The sequence below is a fragment of the Heterodontus francisci genome, chromosome 49 (assembly GCF_036365525.1).
Source record: "Heterodontus francisci isolate sHetFra1 chromosome 49, sHetFra1.hap1, whole genome shotgun sequence".
NCBI lineage: Eukaryota > Metazoa > Chordata > Chondrichthyes > Heterodontiformes > Heterodontidae > Heterodontus > Heterodontus francisci.
In genome coordinates this window covers 12338615-12357657 of record NC_090419.1, presented here as the reverse complement: position 1 = coordinate 12357657, position 19043 = coordinate 12338615, and the positions used below count along the sequence as shown (strand labels likewise).

At 60.1% G+C, this 19043-nt stretch overlaps 1 protein-coding gene across 1 annotated transcript in view; it reads left to right on the top strand.

Moving 5' to 3' along the window:
- LOC137358373 (caM kinase-like vesicle-associated protein) overlaps positions 1-11211 on the top strand; it is a 32114-nt gene extending 20903 nt beyond the window's left edge. The window contains exon 10 of the mRNA XM_068024313.1: positions 10960-11211. Within this exon, the coding sequence (XP_067880414.1) occupies positions 10960-11211 (252 nt within the window). The remainder of the gene's footprint in view (positions 1-10959) is intronic.
- Positions 11212-19043: the final 7832 nt, after the last annotated feature.

Here is a 19043-nt window from a genome sequence, read left to right as displayed (position 1 = left end):
CGAGAGGGGGAAACCTTATATTCCCTGCCGATAGCTGGATGGTCCCAGGTTCCAGGCCCACTCTGTGTCCAGTGAGGAGTGGGGGGGGGGGGGGGGGGGAGGGAGGTTTGAGGTCAGCTGCGATGCCTCACTTGGCCGAATAGTCTACTAACCCCATCCAGGCGTGAAGGCTGGCACATTCAGGTTTCTTCAACAAACTGAGGAATAGGGGAGTCAAGGGAGGAAGCGGGTGTCGAGATGCAGGGTGGCAGGCAGCACTGATGGTGACTCGAGGCACCCCTGAATCGGCCAGGCTGTGCCCTGCATTGGACATTAATGGGTTAACCCCTGCACTGGGCTCACACTGGGCCCCTGCTGCCATCCAGTGGGGAAATGGTGTCACAGCAACCCAGTCAGAGCCGACCAGCAGACACAGTGTAGAAAAAGCATTACTCTGTATCTAACCCCGTACTATACCTGTGTTGGGAGTGTTTGATGGGGACAGTGGAGAGGGAGCTTTACTCTGTATCTAACCCCTGTTTTTTTTTTTTTCTTTTTCTTTTTTCGGAGTGTTTGATGGGGACAGTGTAGAGGGAGCTTTACTCTGTATGTAACCCCGTTTTTTTTTTACAGTGTAGAGGGAGCTTTACTCTGTATCTTACCCCCCGTTTTTTTTTTTAAGGTGACCTTTATACCCCAGGCCCCTTTTATATTTTTCACATCGAGGGGGCCTTTATCCCTCAGGCCCCCTTTATGTACATATTTACAGTTTTAAAATAACTTTATTAAAACAGAAAAATAAACAAAAAACTCAAATTAAAATGCCATTCTCGGCGTCGACGATGCACTCCAGTCCCTGCGGTGCCCACCGGTCGCGGAAGGCCTCAAGCGTACCGGCGGACACCGCATGCTCCTTTTCCAGGGACACCCGGGCGCGAACGTAACCGCGGAAGAGGGGCAGGCAATCGGGGAGGACGGACCCCCCGACGGCCCGCAACCTGGACCTGTGAATTGCCACCTTGGCCAGGCCCAGGAGCAGACCGACGAGGAGATCCTCCTCCCGGCCCGAGCCCCTCCGCACCGGGTGCCCAAAGATCAGGAGCGTGGGACCGAAGTGCAGCCAGAATTTGAGGAGCAGCCCCTTCAGATACTCAAATAGGGGCTGCAACCTCGCACACTCCATATAAATGTGGAACACGGACTCGTCCAGGCCGCAGAAAGTACAGCTGGCCTGGGAGTCCGTGAACCTACTTAAAAGCCTATTGCACGGGACTGCTCTGTGCAGCACCCTCCACCCCAGGTCCCCGATGTAAAGGGGGAAGACTCTCGCGTAGAGAGACCTCCATCGGGGTTTCCCCTCGCCGCCAGATGGCAACGCGGACCGCCAGGGCGTGTCCGGCCGGCTGACGAGGGCGAGGAAGTGGAGAGTGTGCAGGAGCAGCCCGTACAGGAAACCCCTCCGCGCCGATTGGAATGGCACGGAGGGCATTCCCGAGAGGCGGCTCGGGTTGTGCGGGACCGGCTCCCGAGGAGGGTTTCGGGGCCTGGGTCCGATGAGCAGTTCCGGCCGAGCGGAGGTCAGCTCGGCCGGGATCGCTCCGCACTCCCGAGCCCCCTCGCCACCCGCAGTGAGGGGCGTCCCGGGGGTTTCAGCTACTCCTCCGCCCGCCGGACCGTCCCCGGAGTCGGCCGCCCGGACAGCCGAGGCGCTCTCCTCCGCCGGCGGGGGAGCGCCCTGACTGGAGGCGACCATGTTCCAGACTCGGAAAAGATCCCGGTAAAAGACAGGCAACTCCCTCAGAGAGGCGCGGCTAACGGACTCCACCGGGAGCTGCGTGTCGTCTTGAAGGCAGTGACACTGGCGGAAAAAATACGTCGCCAGCGCACACCATCTGGGAGGACGCTCGACGTACAGGTATCTCTGCAGGGTCCGAAGGCGGAGAGTCGCAGCCTGGGTGCGGACGCACACCAGCGACTGACCGCCCTCCTCGATCGGGAGACTCAGGACCGCGGCAGAGACCCAGTGTTTCCTCTTGCCCCAGAAGAAATCGACGAGTTTCTTCTGGATCTTGGTGGCAAATACAGGGGGCGGGGCCAAAGTGACCAACCGGTACCACAGCATGGAGGCCACCAGTTGGTTTATGACCAACGCTCGGCCCCTGTAGGAAAGCACTCGGAGCAGTCCTGTCCAGCGCCCCAGCCGAGCGGTGACTTTCGCCTCCAACTCCTGCCAGTTTGCCGGCCAGGCTTCCTCAGCGGGGCTAAGGTGGACTCCCACATAGAGGAGGTGCGTGGTGCTCCACGCAAAAGGTGTCATCTCCTCCGGCAGGGAGTCCACCCGCCACTGACCAACCAGGAGTCCGGAACATTTCTCCCAATTGATCCTCGCGGAGGACGCGGCAGAAAAGGTCTGCTGGCAGTCGCGCATCCTCCGCAAGTCAACGGGATCTGTGATTGCGAGGAGCACGTCGTCGGCGTAAGCCGAGAGGACGACCCGCATGGCCGGCTCGCGCAGAGCCAATCCCGTCAACCTCCTGCGAAGCAGGCACAGGAAGGGCTCCACGCAGATGGTATACAATTGGCCGGACATGGGGCACCCCTGACGCACTCCTCTCCCAAATCGAAGGGGCGCCGTCAAGGACCCGTTAACTTTGACTAGACACTCTGCGGCGGCGTATAAAGCGCGCAGAGTCCCGAAAAGGTAATCGTGATCCACCCTGTCGAACGCCTTCTCCTGATCGAGGGAGAGAAAGGCGACCGACTGACCAGTCCTCTGGGAAAGATGGATCAGGTCCCGGACCAGGTGGATGTGGTCCTGGATGGACCGGCCCGGGACCGTGTAGGACTGGTCGGGGTGGATCATGTGGGCCAGCACGGAGCCCAGGCGGGTAGACATAGCCCGGGCAAAGATCTTATAATCCGTGCTGAGGAGGGAGACCGGACGCCAGTTTTTAAGCAGGCGGAGATCGCCCCTCTTCGGCAGCAGGACGATGACCGCCCTGCGCCACGAGAGGGGCATCTCCCCGGTCGCCAGGCTTTCCCCCAGGACCCGCGCGTAAACGTCCCCCAGGACGTCCCAGAACGCCCTGAGGAACTCCACGGTCAACCCATCCAGCCCTGGGGATTTGCCCCTCGAGAGCTGGTGGAGGGCGCCAGTCAGCTCCGCCAACGTGAGCGGAGCCTCCAATCCTTCGGCGCCCTCCGGGCTGACCTGCGGCAGGTCCTCCCACAAAACTCTGCGCGCATCCTCGCTGGACGGATCCGGAGAGAACAACGCACTGTAATACGTCCGGACCAGGAGGCCCATTCCCTCCGGATCCGTGATGGAGGATCCGTCGTCGGCCAGCAGCTCGATGAGCTGCTTACGGACCCCCCGCCATTTTTCCAGCGAGTAGAAGAAGGGTGAGGCGCGGTCCAAATCTTCCAGGATCTGGATCCGCGACCTCACGTACGCGCCTCGGGACCCTATGAGCTGCAGGTTCCTCAGCGCGCCCTTCTTCTCTTTGTACGCCTGCCACAGGGCCGGGTCCGCGACGGCATGACCGAGGCGGGATTCCAAGTCGAGCACCTCCCTCTCAAGGCGCCCCGCCTCTTGGTCGACCCCTTCGCGTACTCCTGACAGAAGACGCGGATGTGAGTCTTGCCCACATCCCACCATAGCCTCAAGGAGGGGAAGCCCCCCTGCTTCCTTCTCCAGTCGGCCCAGAATCGACAGAACGAGTCCCGAAATCGCACGTCCTCCAGCAGCCGGTTGTTAAAGTGCCAGTATGCGGACCCCGCCCGCGTGCGGAGCGGAGTGAACTCCGCCCACACCAGGCGGTGGTCCGAGCACGGCACCAGCCGCATGGAGGCCGCCGAAACGCGGGAGACGTACGCCTGCGAAATGTAGAGGCGGTCGATTCGCGACCCCCCTCCTCCAGACCTCCACGTGAAGGCGCTGGAGTCGGGATGGAGATTCCGCCAGACGTCCACCAAGTTAAGGGAGCTGATCAGTCCCCTCAACTTCTCCACCGACGCTTGGCCGCGCTGGGGACCGGAGCGATCCCCCACCTCGAGGGTGCAGTTAAAATCCCCCCCGAGGATGATGCACTCGCCGCTATCGATGGAGCTCAAGAGAGCGGACACTTCTTCAAAGAAGCGCGCTTGCAAAGCGCCGGGCCTGGGCGCGTACACATTCACAAAGTGGAGCGGCACGCTACCCAGGCGAACGGCGAGGTGGAGCAAGCGGCCCGGCACTAGCTCCTTGACCCCCAAGATCTCCGGCTGAAAAGTCGGGGCCAACAAGATAGCCACCCCACAAGAAATAGGGGTGAGGTGACTCATGTAGACCCCACCCTGCCACTCCAGGAGCCAGGTGGCTTCGTCTCCCGGAACGGTGTGGGTTTCCTGCAGAAAGCTCACCGCGTATCTCCCTTCCCTAAGGACTGAGAGATTATGAAATCTGCGGTGAGCCCCTCTGCTGCCGTTGATGTTGAGGCTGGCTATGGTTATCTTCATGTCAAAGGTACTTAAAACCCGTCACCAACACCTCACTGTGAGGAGGGAGTGGAAGTGCACCTGGCCCTCCACTCCCCCAGCAACCCATTGAGGAACACATTAAAACGGCGCCTCTCAACCAGTTTCACGTCCGCGCGCTTGCCCGCTATCTTAAGGGCGGCACGGACGGACTGGATGATCAGCGCCAGATTCGACCAACGGTCGAGGGCCAGCTGAACTTTATTGCGGCAACCCCTGCAAGCCGCGAGGAAATCCCGGAGTTCCGCCGTGGGGATGAGAGGAGATTCGGTGGGAGGCACGAGGGACTCCACCACCTCACTGGTGATGGAATCAAGATCATCCTCCGTGCCCCGCACCGAATCCCCATCCTCCTCCGGGTCGTCACCGCCAGCGGCCGACACATCCACCACACACTGTGGGGCGGACGTCCCGGCCGCGCCAGCTGGTCCCACCTCCGTCACGATCCCACCCCCAGGATCGATGGCGGAGGAGTCCTCTCTGGGTTCTATTGTGAAACTGGAGCCTGTAGGCACCAGCGGTTCAGGACCCCCCTCCACCTCCATCCCCAGGCCAATGAGTGGTCCAGGGGAGACAGAAGTTCCGGACTCCGGGAAACCAGCCGGAGCCGAGACTGGAGGCGGCGAGAGGAGGCCATCTCCCGCTCCGCCAGCACCCACAGGCCCAGCAGATGGGGCAGCATTCTCAGTTATAACTGGGTCGGGTGTCTCCTGGTTGGTGGTGGACTCCGGCTGGGAGGCCCGACCCTCTGGGGCCTCGCCCTCCCCTTCATTCAGGGCACCCGACCCAGTAGCAGTGGCGGAATGGGCGGTTTCCCCAGGCTCCCCCACCACAAGCAGGGCCCCACTTACTCCTTTAGGAGGGGCCTCACGTACCGGGGCCATCCCCTCCCCTCCATCCTGAGGAATAGGGAGCACCTGCCCGGACTTTGCAGCCTTGGTGGTGGCGGTAGGGGGAACCTGAGGACCAGAAACAGGAGGCAGCTCCCCTCCAACAGATGGGCCCTGCACCTCAGGGCCCTGTGTTATTTCTGTGGAGGGGTGCCTTCTCCTCTTTTTCGCACTTGGGCACGGAGACTCAGAGACCTCCATGTCATCAGAGGCCTCCGCCTCCGCACCCTTTTTTCCTTTTTTAGTCACCCTGGGCCTGAGCCCAGCCCTGGGACAGGTGGATTCCATGGGAATGGGCTTTGGGCTGAGCTCAGGCTCGGGTTGAGTCAAAGTGTCCAGGGGACGCGCCTCACGATGTTTCTTTTTTCCCCGCGTCTTCCTTCCGCTCGGACGGACGCTCCCCTCCCCGCCAGAGGCTGTGAAAACCACAGCCTCCGGAACCGACTGAGCGGTGTCTGTTGGATCTGCGGGGGGAGTGGGAGGAGGTGCTGTGGAACCACTCTGGGCCGCCGAGGTGGAGCTGGCGGCCGGGAGGTTGGGGCAGTTCTTACGAACATGCCCCACCCCCTTGCAGACGTGGCACCGCGCCCCATCCGAGGTCCAGAAGATGCGGTAGGCCGTCCCCTGGAACTCCACATAAAATTGGCCCTCCGTGTCCTCCTCCCCGCGCCAGCTGCATAAATAACTGGCGGCGGAAGGAGTAGACATGTTGGAGGCTGTGCTCCCGAAGACCAAGCCGGACTGGGGTGATCCCCGACCTCACCTCCCCCAGATGGTGCAGGTGGGGGAGGAGGAGCTCACTGGGAATGAAGGGTGGGACGTTGTACAACATTATCCGATGCGCAGTGGCCCCCAGAGGGTCCACTGGCAGGAAGGTCCCCCCCCCCAGTGAGCCCTTTACTCAGGGCCAGGGACACCGCCCGCTCGGTCTTCAAAAAGAACACAGCCTTCCCATACATCTTTGAGGCTGCAACAATGGCCGAGGGGCCGACAACCACGGCCATTGTAATACGTCCGGACCAGGAGGCCCATTCCCTCCGGATCCGTGATGGAGGATCCGTCGTCGGCCAGCAGCTCGACGAGCTGCTTACGGACCCCCCGCCATTTTTCCAGCGAGTAGAAGAAGGGTGAGGCGCGGTCCAAATCTTCCAGGATCTGGATCCGCGACCTCACGTACGCGCCTCGGGACCCTATGAGCTGCAGGTTCCTCAGCGCGCCCTTCTTCTCTTTGTACGCCTGCCACAGGGCCGGGTCCGCGACGGCATGACCGAGGCGGGATTCCAAGTCGAGCACCTCCCTCTCAAGGCGCCCGATCTCGGCTTCCCGCCTTTTGGTCGACCCCTTCGCGTACTCCTGACAGAAGACGCGGATGTGAGTCTTGCCCACATCCCACCATAGCCTCAAGGAGGGGAAGCCCCCGTGCTTCCTTCTCCAGTCGGCCCAGAATCGACAGAACGAGTCCCGAAATCGCACGTCCTCCAGCAGCCGGTTGTTAAAGTGCCAGTACGCGGACCCCGCCCGCGTGCGGAGCGGAGTGAACTCCGCCCACACCAGGCGGTGGTCCGAGCACGGCACCAGCCGCATGGAGGCCGCCGAAACGCGGGAGACGTACGCCTGCGAAATGTAGAGGCGGTCGATTCGCGACCCCCCTCCTCCAGACCTCCACGTGAAGGCGCTGGAGTCGGGATGGAGATTCCGCCAGACGTCCACCAAGTTAAGGGAGCTGATCAGTCCCCTCAACTTCTCCACCGACGCTTGGCCGCGCTGGGGACCGGAGCGATCCCCCACCTCGAGGGTGCAGTTAAAATCCCCCCCGAGGATGATGCACTCGCCGCTATCGATGGAGCTCAAGAGAGCGGACACTTCTTCAAAGAAGCGCGCTTGCAAAGCGCCGGGCCTGGGCGCGTACACGTTCACAAAGTGGAGCGGCACGCTACCCAGGCGAACGGCGAGGTGGAGCAAGCGGCCCGGCACTAGCTCCTTGACCCCCAAGATCTCCGGCTGAAAAGTCAGGGCCAACAAGATAGCCACCCCACTAGAAATAGGGGTGAGGTGACTCATGTAGACCCCACCCTGCCACTCCAGGAGCCAGGTGGCTTCGTCTCCCGGAACGGTGTGGGTTTCCTGCAGAAAGCTCACCGCGTATCTCCCTTCCCTAAGGACTGAGAGATTGTGAAATCTGCGGTGAGCCCCTCTGCTGCCGTTGATGTTGAGGCTGGCTATGGTTATCTTCATGTCAAAGGTACTTAAAACCCGTCATCAACAGCTCACTGTGAGGAGGGAGTGGAAGTGCACCTGGCCCTCCACTCCCCCAGCAACCCATTGAGGAACACATTAAAACGGCGCCTCTCAACCAGTTTCACGTCCGCGCGCTTGCCCGCTATCTTAAGGGCGGCACGGACGGACTGGATGATCAGCGCCAGATTCGACCAACGGTCGAGGGCCAGCTGAACTTTATTGCGGCAACCCCTGCAAGCCGCGAGGAAATCCCGGAGTTCCGCCGTGGGGATGAGAGGAGATTCGGTGGGAGGCACGAGGGACTCCACCACCTCACTGGCGATGGAATCAAGATCATCCTCCGTGCCCCGCACCGAATCCCCATCCTCCTCCGGGTCGTCACCGCCAGCGGCCGACACATCCACCACACACTGTGGGGCGGACGTCCCGGCCGCGCCAGCTGGTCCCGCCTCCGTCACGATCCCACCCCCAGGATCGATGGCGGAGGAGTCCTCTCTGGGTTCTATTGTGAAACTGGAGCCTGTAGGCACCAGCGGCTCAGGACCCCCCTCCACCTCCGTCCCCAGGGCAATGAGTGGTCCAGGGGAGACAGAAGTTCCCGACTCCGGGAAACCAACCGGAGCCGAGATTGGAGGCGGAGGGAGGAGGCTATCTCCCGCTCCGCCAGCACCCACAGGCCCAGCAGGTGGGGCAGCATTCTCAGTTATAACTGGGTCGGGTGTCTCCTGGTTGGTGGTGGACTCCGGCTGGGAGGCCCGACCCTCTGGGGCCTCGCCCTCCCCTTCATTCAGGGCACCCGACCCAGTAGCAGTGGCAGAATGGGCGGCTTCCCCAGGCTCCCCCACCACAAGCAGGGCCCCACTTACTCCTTCAGGAGGGGCCTCATGTACCGGGGCCATCCCCTCCCCTCCATCCTGAGGAATAGGGAGCACCTGCCCGGACTTTGCAGCCTTGGTGGTGGCGGTAGGGGAAACCTGGGGACCCGAAACAGGAGACAGCTCCCCTCCAACAGATGGGCCCCGCGCCTCAGGGCCCCTTGTTACCTCTGTGGAGGGGTGCCTTCTCCTCTTTTTCCCAGTTGTGTGCGGAGGCTCAGAGACCTCCATATCATCAGAGGCCTCCACCTCCACACTCTCCTTTTTTTTTATTCACCCTGGGCCTGAGCCCAGCCCTGGGGCAAGTTGACTTCCCGAGATCGGGCCTTGGGCTGAGCTCAGGCTCGGGTAGTGTCACGATATCCAGGGGACGCGCCTCTCGATGTTTATTTCTCCTCCGCGCCTTCCTTCCACTTGGACGGTCACCCCCCTCCCTGCCGGAGGCCGTGAAAACCACAGCCTCCGGTACCGACTGAATGGTATCTGGTGGTGGTGTAGTGGGGGTGGGAGGAGGTGCAGCGTCGCCACCCTGGGCCGCTGAGTTGGAGTTGGCAGCCGGGAGGTTGGGGCAGTTCTTACGAACATGCCCCACCCCCTTACAGACATGGCACCGCACCCCGTCCAAGGTCCAGAAGACGCGGTAGGCCGTCCCCTGGAATTCTACATTGAAGTGGCCCTCTGTCACCTCCTCCCGCGCCAGCCGCATGAATAACTGGCGGCGGAAGGAGTAGACGTGTCGGAGGCTGTTCTCCCGAAGACCGAGCGGGACTGGGGTGAGCCCCGTCTTTACCTCCCCCAGATGGTGCAGGTGGGGAAGGAGGAGCTCACCAGGGATGAAGGGCGGGACATTGGATAAAATGAGCCTTTGCACAGTGGCCTCCAGAGGGTCCACTGGCAGAAAGGTCCCGCCCACGGTGAGCCCCTTGCTCAGAGCCAGGGACACCGCCCGCTCGGTCTTCAGGAAAAACACTGCCTTCCCGTACATTTTAGAGGCTGTAACAATGGCCGAAGGGCCGACAACCTCGGCCATTGCTTTCACGCATGCCTCTATAGTCATGTTCGGGTGGACATAGCTCTTGACCCCATGCTTCGTTGTTAATAAAGCAAACGGTGACGGGGCAACAGGTGCAGCTGCAGCAGCCGCAGCAGCATATGAACGGGAAGGCCCCGCCACCGGCGAAGAGGGGCTTGCCATGGGGTCTAAGAGCTACGTCCACCCCCAAGAAACAAAACAAATTTGCACAATTTTTTTTAAAAAAGCAAACTTTAAACAAGGTGGAGTGGGAGTAGAGGAGGATGGCGTAGGATGGTAAAGGAAAAGGGGAGGATAGGTGATTGAGGCGACTGAGTGGAGGAAGGGAGAGAAAGGCTGAAAAGGATGTTTGTTTCAACTGCCAGTTGGAGCACCTTTATCACAATTAGTCCAAAACTGTATGTTGTCTTCCAGTTGGGGGAGGCTTCTTCGCCCGGGACGGCTGGAGCCGCCCGGTACTCTCCTCTTCTGATTTTAACAAGACAGTCTTCACCCGGGCAACTCCAGCTGTCCCGAGCAGGCAGTTGGGGTGGGGAGGGAGCTCCCTGTGTGCAAACACCAATACAAACACAGGGGCCCCTATTGGATTTGGCTGCCCCACCCCTGAGTCTTCAGGCCTCTTCTCCCTCCCCCAAACAGTTTAAACTTAATAGTCTTTCAGGTGCCCTGACACCCACCTCTCCAGAAAAATTGCAGCCTTCCTTGATGGTTTCCCTCCACTCTGTATTCACCTTTCTCCAATCTCTCTCTCCAGTTGCTGCAGTTTCCACTCTGTATTCAACTTTCTCCAGTTGCTGCAGTCTCCACTCTCCTCTCTGCAATTGCTGCAACACAGGTGCAGCTGCTCCCCCTGATTGCTGGCAGGAAGTGCTCCAAATTGACCAGCCAATCCCAGTGCTGTACCTGTCCTGGGAGTGTTTGATGGGGACAGTGTAGAGGGAGTTTACTCTGTATCTGACCCCCGTTTTTTTTTTTAGCTTTCAATTCCAGATTTTTTAATTAGTTGAATTTAAATTCCACCAGCTGCCATGGTAGGGTTTGAATCCATACCCACAGGGTATTAGCCAGTGATATACCACCATCTCCTCAACACTGCAGCTCACTGCGCACAGGAGAATGTCTGTTCTTTAACACCTCGAGGGGACAGAACAGAAAACGATCCCAAATGGAAGAAACCCTCCAATCATTTGTAAATATCGTTCCCCCGTACTGTACCTGTCCTGGGGAGTGTTTGATGGGGACAGTGTAGAGAGAGTTTACTCTGTATCTAACCCCGTGCTGTACCTGTCCTGGGGAGTGTTTGATGGGGACAGTGTAGAGAGAGTTTACTCTGTATCTAACCCCGTGCTGTACCTGTCCTGGGGAGTGTTTGATGGGGACAGTGTAGAGAGAGTTTACTCTCTATCTAACCGGGTGTTTCCCATTACAGAAAGCTATCTATGCGACCACACTGATGCACCGTCTCCGGACTGCAGACCAGCACACGTCACAAAGTGCAGAGTCGACTCCTCAGACTGTGGAGAAGATTCCCGTGGGAACAGTGGAGACTCACGGGTTGGGGGAGACCGCGACCCATCCCACGCCGCTGGAACAGGAAGATCCCAGGGATTGCGATCGCCAGGCGAATGGCAGCTGCAGTCTGATGGTCAACTCGACAGCACTGCTGAGAAGCCAGGAATAGAGCGAGGGGGGGGGGGGAGGGGGGGAGATGGGGGATAGAGAGAGAAAGACAGAGGTGGGGGATAGAGAGAGAAAGACAGAGGTGGGGGATAGAGAGAGAAAGACAGAGGTGGGGGATAGAGAGAGAAAGACAGAGGTGGGGGATAGAGAGAGAAAGACAGAGGTGGGGGATAGAGAGAGAAAGACAGAGGTGGGGGATAGAGAGAGAAAGACAGAGGTGGGGATAGAGAGAGAAAGACAGAGGTGGGGGATAGAGAGAGAAAGACAGAGGTGGGGGATAGAGAGAGAAAGACAGAGGTGGGGGATAGAGAGAGAAAGACAGAGGTGGGGGATAGAGAGAGAAAGACAGAGGTGGGGGATAGAGAGAGAAAGACAGAGGTGGGGGATAGAGAGAGAAAGACAGAGGTGGGGGATAGAGAGAGAAAGACAGAGGTGGGGGATAGAGAGAGAAAGACAGAGGTGGGGGATAGAGAGAGAAAGACAGAGGTGGGGGATAGAGAGAGAAAGACAGAGGTGGGGGATAGAGAGAGAAAGACAGAGGTGGGGGATAGAGAGAGAAAGACAGAGGTGGGGGATAGAGAGAGAAAGACAGAGGTGGGGGATAGAGAGAGAAAGACAGAGGTGGGGGATAGAGAGAGAAAGACAGAGGTGGGGGATAGAGAGAGAAAGACAGAGGTGGGGGATAGAGAGAGAAAGACAGAGGTGGGGGATAGAGAGAGAAAGACAGAGGTGGGGGATAGAGAGAGAAAGACAGAGGTGGGGGATAGAGAGAGAAAGACAGAGGTGGGGGATAGAGAGAGAAAGACAGAGGTGGGGGATAGAGAGAGAAAGACAGAGGTGGGGGATAGAGAGAGAAAGACAGAGGTGGGGGATAGAGAGAGAAAGACAGAGGTGGGGGATAGAGAGAGAAAGACAGAGGTGGGGGATAGAGAGAGAAAGACAGAGGTGGGGGATAGAGAGAGAAAGACAGAGGTGGGGGATAGAGAGAGAAAGACAGAGGTGGGGGATAGAGAGAGAAAGACAGAGGTGGGGGATAGAGAGAGAAAGACAGAGGTGGGGGATAGAGAGAGAAAGACAGAGGTGGGGGATAGAGAGAGAAAGACAGAGGTGGGGGATAGAGAGAGAAAGACAGAGGTGGGGGATAGAGAGAGAAAGACAGAGGTGGGGGATAGAGAGAGAAAGACAGAGGTGGGGGATAGAGAGAGAAAGACAGAGGTGGGGGATAGAGAGAGAAAGACAGAGGTGGGGGATAGAGAGAGAAAGACAGAGGTGGGGGATAGAGAGAGAAAGACAGAGGTGGGGGATAGAGAGAGAAAGACAGAGGTGGGGGATAGAGAGAGAAAGACAGAGGTGGGGGATAGAGAGAGAAAGACAGAGGTGGGGATAGAGAGAGAAAGACAGAGGTGGGGGATAGAGAGAGAAAGACAGAGGTGGGGGATAGAGAGAGAAAGACAGAGGTGGGGGATAGAGAGAGAAAGACAGAGGTGGGGGATAGAGAGAGAAAGACAGAGGTGGGGGATAGAGAGAGAAAGACAGAGGTGGGGGATAGAGAGAGAAAGACAGAGGTGGGGGATAGAGAGAGAAAGACAGGGGTGGGGGATAGAGAGAGAAAGACAGGGGTGGGGGATAGAGAGAGAAAGACAGAGGTGGGGGATAGAGAGAGAAAGACAGAGGTGGGGGATAGAGAGAGAAAGACAGAGGTGGGGGATAGAGAGAGAAAGACAGGGGTGGGGGATAGAGAGAGAAAGACAGGGGTGGGGGATAGAGAGAGAAAGACAGGGTGGGGGATAGAGAGAGAAAGACAGGGGTGATAGAGAGAGAAAGACAGGGGGGATAGAGAGAGAAAGACAGGGGGGATAGAGAGAGAAAGACAGGGGGGATAGAGAGAGAAAGACAGGGGGGATAGAGAGAGAAAGACAGGGGGAAAGAGAGAGAAAGACAGGGGGGGATAGAGAGAGAAAGACAGGGGGGGATAGAGAGAGAAAGACAGGGGGGGATAGAGAGAGAAAGACAGGGGGGGATAGAGAGAGAAAGACAGGGGGGGATAGAGAGAGAAAGACAGGGGGGGATAGAGAGAGAAAGACAGGGGGGGATAGAGAGAGAAAGACAGGGGGGGATAGAGAGAGAAAGACAGGGGGGATAGAGAGAGAAAGACAGGGGGGGATAGAGAGAGAAAGACAGGGGGGGATAGAGAGAGAAAGACAGGGGGGGATAGAGAGAGAAAGACAGGGGGGGATAGAGAGAGAAAGACAGGGGGGATAGAGAGAGAAAGACAGGGGGGATAGAGAGAGAAAGACAGGGGGGATAGAGAGAGAAAGACAGGGGGGATAGAGAGAGAAAGACAGGGGGGATAGAGAGAGAAAGACAGGGGGGATAGAGAGAGAAAGACAGGGGGGGATAGAGAGAGAAAGACAGGGGGGATAGAGAGAGAAAGACAGGGGGGATAGAGAGAGAAAGACAGAGGGGGAGAGAGAGAGAAAGACAGAGGGGGGAGGAGAGAGAGAAAGACAGAGGGGGGAGAGAAGAGAGAGAGAGAGAGTCGCGGAGAGAGCGAGAGAAGACAGAGGCGCAGGGGAGCGAGAGAAAGACGAGGGGGGAGAGCGAGAGAAAGACAGAGGGGGGAGAGCGAGAGAAAGACAGAGGGGGGGAGAGCGAGAGAAAGACAGAGGGGGGAGAGCGAGAGAAAGACAGAGGGGGGAGAGCGAGAGAAAGACAGAGGGGGGGAGAGCGAGAGAAAGACAGAGGGGGAGAGCGAGAGAAAGACAGAGGGGGGAGAGCGAGAGAAAGACAGAGGGGGGGAGAGCGAGAGAAAGACAGAGGGGGGAGAGCGAGAGAAAGACAGAGGGGGGAGAGCGAGAGAAAGACAGAGGGGGAGCGAGAGAGCGAGGGGAGCGAGAGAAAGACAGAGGGGGGAGAGCGAGAGAAAGACAGAGGGGGGAGAGAGCGAGAGAAAGACAGAGGGGGGAGAGCGAGAGAAAGACAGAGGGGGGGAGAGCGAGAGAAAGACAGAGGGGGGAGAGCGAGAGAAAGACAGAGGGGGGAGAGCGAGAGAAAGACAGAGGGGGGGAGAGCGAGAGAAAGACAGAGGGGGAGAGCGAGAGAAAGACAGAGGGGGGAGAGCGAGAGAAAGACAGAGGGGGGAGAGCGAGAGAAGACAGAGGGGGGAGAGCGAGAGAAAGACAGAGGGGGGGAGAGCGAGAGAAAGACAGAGGGGGGAGAGCGAGAGAAAGACAGAGGGGGGAGAGCGAGAGAAAGACAGAGGGGGGAGAGCGAGAGAAAGACAGAGGGGGGAGAGCGAGAGAAAGACAGAGGGGAGGAGAGAGCAGAGAGAAAGACAGAGGGGGGAGAGCGAGAGAAAGACAGAGGGGGGAGAGCGAGAGAAAGACAGAGGGGGGAGAGCGAGAGAAAGACAGAGGGGGGAGAGCGAGAGAAAGACAGAGGGGGGGAGAGCGAGAGAAGACAGAGGGGGGAGAGCGAGAGAAAGACAGAGGGGGGGAGAGCGAGAGAAGACGAGGGGGGAGAGAGAGAGAGAGTCGCTGGGGGAGAGAGCGAGAGAGAGAGTCGCGGAGAGAGCGAGAGAGACAGAGTCACAGGGGAGAGAGAAAGACGGGGGGAAGAGAGCGAGGGGGGGGGGGAGAGAGAGCGAGGGGGGGGGGGGGGAAGAGGAGCGAGGGGGGGGGGGAGAGAGCGAGGGGGGGGGGGGGGAGAGAGCGAGGGGGGGGGGGGGAGAGAGCGAGGGGGGGGGGGGAGGAGAGCGAGGGGGGGGGGGGAGAGAGCGAGGGGGGGGGGGAGAGAGAGCGAGGGGGGGGGGGGAGAGAGAGCGAGGGGGGGGGGGGGAGAGAGAGAGCGAGGGGGGGGGGGAGAGAGAGAGCGAGGGGGGGGGGGGGAGAGAGAGCGAGGGGGGGGGGGAGAGAGCGAGGGGGGGGGGGGAGAGAGCGAGGGGGGGGAGGGGGGAGAGAGCGAGGGGGGGGGGGGAGAGAGCGAGGGGGGGGGGGAGAGAGCGAGGGGGGGGGGGGAGAGAGCGAGGGGGGGGGGGGAGAGAGAGCGAGGGGGGGGGGGGAGAGAGAGCGAGGGGGGGGGGGGAGAGAGAGCGAGGGGGGGGGGAGAGAGAGCGAGGGGGGGGGGGGAGAGAGAGCGAGGGGGGGGGGGGAGAGAGAGCGAGGGGGGGGGGGGGAGAGAGCGAGGGGGGGGGGAGAGAGCGAGGGGGGGGGGAGAGAGCGAGGGGGGGGGGGAGAGAGCGAGGGGGGGGGAGAGGAGGGGGGGGAGAGAGCGAGGGGGGGGGAGAGAGCGAGGGGGGGGAGAGAGCGAGGGGGGGGGAGAGAGCGAGGGGGGGGGGAGAGAGCGAGGGGGGGGGGAGAGAGCGAGGGGGGGGGGGGGGAGAGAGCGAGGGGGGGGGGGGAGAGAGCGAGGGGGGGGGGGGGGGAGAGAGCGAGGGGGGGGGGGGGGGAGAGAGCGAGGGGGGGGGGGGGGAGAGAGCGAGGGGGGGGGGGGGGAGAGAGAGCGAGGGGGGGGGGGGGAGGAGAGCGAGGGGGGGGGGGAGGAGAGCGAGGGGGGGGGGGGAGAGAGCGAGGGGGGGGGGGGGAGAGAGCGAGGGGGGGGGGGGGAGAGAGCGAGGGGGGGGGGGGAGAGAGCGAGGGGGGGGGGGGGAGAGAGCGAGGGGGGGGGGGGGAGAGAGCGAGGGGGGGGGGGGAGAGAGCGAGGGGGGGGGGGGAGAGAGCGAGGGGGGGGGGGGAGAGAGCGGAGGGGGGGGGGGGAGGAGGGGAGAGCGAGGGGGGGGGGAGAGAGCGAGGGGGGGGGGAGAGCGAGGGGGGGGGGAGAGAGCGAGGGGGGGGGGAGAGCGAGAGGCGGGGGGGAGCGAGAGGGGGGGGGGGGAGCGAGAGGGGGGGGGGGGAGCGAGAGGGGGGGGGGGGGGGAGCGAGAGGGGGGGGGGGGGGGAGCGAGAGGGGGGGGGGGGAGCGAGGGGGGGGGGGGGAGCGAGAGGGGGGGGGGGGAGCGAGAGGTGGGGGGGGGGGGAGCGAGGGGGGGGGGGGGAGCGAGAGGGGGGGGGGGGAGCGAGAGGGGGGGGGGGAGCGAGAGGGGGGGGGGGGGAGCGAGAGGGGGGGGGGGGGGAGCGAGAGGGGGGGGGGGGGAGCGAGAGATGGGGGGGGGGAGCGAGAGGGGGGGGGGGGAGCGAGGGGGGGGGGGGGGAGCGAGAGGGGGGGGGGGGAGCGAGAGGGGGGGGGGGAGCGAGAGGGGGGGGGGGAGCGAGAGGGGGGGGATCGAGGGGGGGGGGGATCGAGAGGGGGGGGATCGAGAGGGGGGGTGGAGGGAGCGAGGGGGTGGAGGGAGCGAGGGGGTGGAGGGAGCGAGGGGGGGGGAGCGGGAGAAGAGGGAGGGAGACAGTGAGAGAGAGATGGAGAGAGAGAGTGAGAGAGAGATGGAGAGAGAGAGAGAGTGAGAGAGAGAAGAGAGATGAGAGAGAGAGAGAGAGAGAGAGAGGAGAGAGAGAGAGAGAAGAGAAATGGGGGGCGGCGGGGAGAGAGAGGGGGAGACAGACGGGGGAGGAGAGCGAGACAGACAGGGAGAGCGAGACAGACAGACAGGGAGAGAGAGACAGACAGACAGGGAGAGAGAGACAGACCGAGACGGATAAGGAGGCGGCAGGACGGAGGGGGGAGAGACAGAGGGGTAGTGAGGGGGAGGTTGCAATGAGATATGTGGGATATTTTTCAGCTGTGCTGTCTGCAGCCAAAGTCTCCCACGATTTAGTTTGAAGTCATCAGCGCCGTGCAGAGCTCTTGTACCCGATACGCAAGCGAGACGCCCTTAACCATCGTCGAGGCGCATGGCCGCTTACAAACAGCCAGTGACAAGAGGATGTGTGGTCTGTGCACCTCTGTCCATGTCTGTCTGCTGTCCTCTCCAACATCTGTCTCTCTGTCTCTCTGTGACATTACTTCAGTAGCACCCTGCATGAGATACCACCAGACATTATTGTTGGACTAACTACGGTTACTGCGGCAGCCAGGAAACCTCCACTCTCTACCACCCCCCTCACCGCCCCCTCACGAACAATCCAGGATCTGGGAACGGATTCCTCTCCTGGAGACCAGGAATTCTGAATAACGCAGCGTCTGGAAAAGAAATTACTCCTGGTCGTCGGGAGGGGGAATAGGAGGATGAGGGAGAGGTGGCAACGGAGAGAGATGCGGAGTTCACCCATTCAGTGCCACCCTGCGTGTGGGGGGACCTGTGCATGCTCCGTCAACTCAACATGGCAACCCGAATCAATTCTCTCTCTCTCTGTAATCAATAAATCTTTCAAAGCATCCGGATTGAACTTTGTGAGCAAGAATCGAGTGTGGGAGGACAGCCAGAATCCTTGCCCAGTTGTGCGTTTTATCAGAATAAAGTATTTTACCCATTGCTGCTCGACTCTGTTGTCTTGTGCCAGGATCGCGGGATCTGTGTGTGTCTCTCTCGCTTTGACTCCCGGCAGGCCAGTAAGATGTGGCAGGACTGCAGAGCTTAGATCTGATCCGTTGGTTATGGGATCGTTTAGCTCTGTCTATTGCATGCTGCTTACGCAGTTTGGCATGCAGATAGTCCTGTGTTGTAGCTTCACCAGGTTGACACCTCATTTTGAGGTATGCCTGGTGCTGCTCCTGGCATGCCCTCCTGCACTCTTCATTGAACCAGGGTTGGTCTCCTGTCTTGATGGTAATGGTAGAGTGGGGGATATGCCGGGCCATGAGGTTACAGATTGTGGTTGAGTACAATTCTGCTGCTGCTGATGGCCCACAGCGCCTCATGGATGCCCAGTTTTGAGCTGCTAGATCTGTTCGAAATCTATCCCATTTAGCACGGTGATAGTGCCACACAACACGATGGAGGGTATCCTCAATGTGAAGGCAGGACCTAGTCTCCACAAGGACTGTGTGGTGGTCACTCCTACCAATACTGTCATGGACAGATGCATCTGCAGCAGGCAGATTGGTGAGGACGAGGTCAAGTATGTTTTTCCCTCTTGTTGGTTCCCTCACCACCTGCTGCAGACCCAGTCTAGCAACTATGTCCTTTAGGACTCGGCCAGCTCGGTCAGTAGTGGTGCTACCGAGCGACTCTTGGTGATGGACATTGAAGTCCCCCACCCAGAGTACATTTTGTGCCCATGCCACCTTCAGTGCTTCCTCCAAGTGCTGTTCAACATGGAGGAGTACTGACTCATCAGCTGAGGGAGGGCGGTAGGTGGTAATTAGCAGGAGGTTACCTTGCCCATGTTTGACCTGATGCCATGAGACATCATGGGGTCCGGAGTCAATGTTGAGGGTAGGTCCCCGGGCAGCTCCCTCCCAACTGTATACCACTGTGCCACCACCTCTGGTGGATCTGTCCTGCCGGTGGGACAGGACATACCCGGGGATGGTGATGGCAGTGTCTGGGACATTGTCTGTAAGGTATGATTCCGTAAGTATGACTGTCAGGCTGTGTTACTTGACTAGTCTGTGGGACAGCTCTCCCAACTTTGGCACAAGCCCCCAGATGTTAGTGAGGAGGACTTTGCAGGGTCGGCAGGGCTGGGTGTGTTGTTGTCGTTTCCGGTTCCTCGGTCGATGCCGGATTGCCCGTCCGGGTTCATTCCTTTTAGACTTTTCTCTGGCGGTTTTCTCCCTGGCGGATCAGCCAGTTCGCAGTGAGTGAGACACCTTGGCCATTCATTAATTAAATCAACTTTCCTACCTTATTTAGATAAAGACAATCCTTGCTGGGAGTGGGGGTGGGGAAGCAGTGGAGTAGAAAGAACTTTTTCTTATTTCTTTCAAAGAGCCGGGTGGGTGAATTAATTTTGCAAAA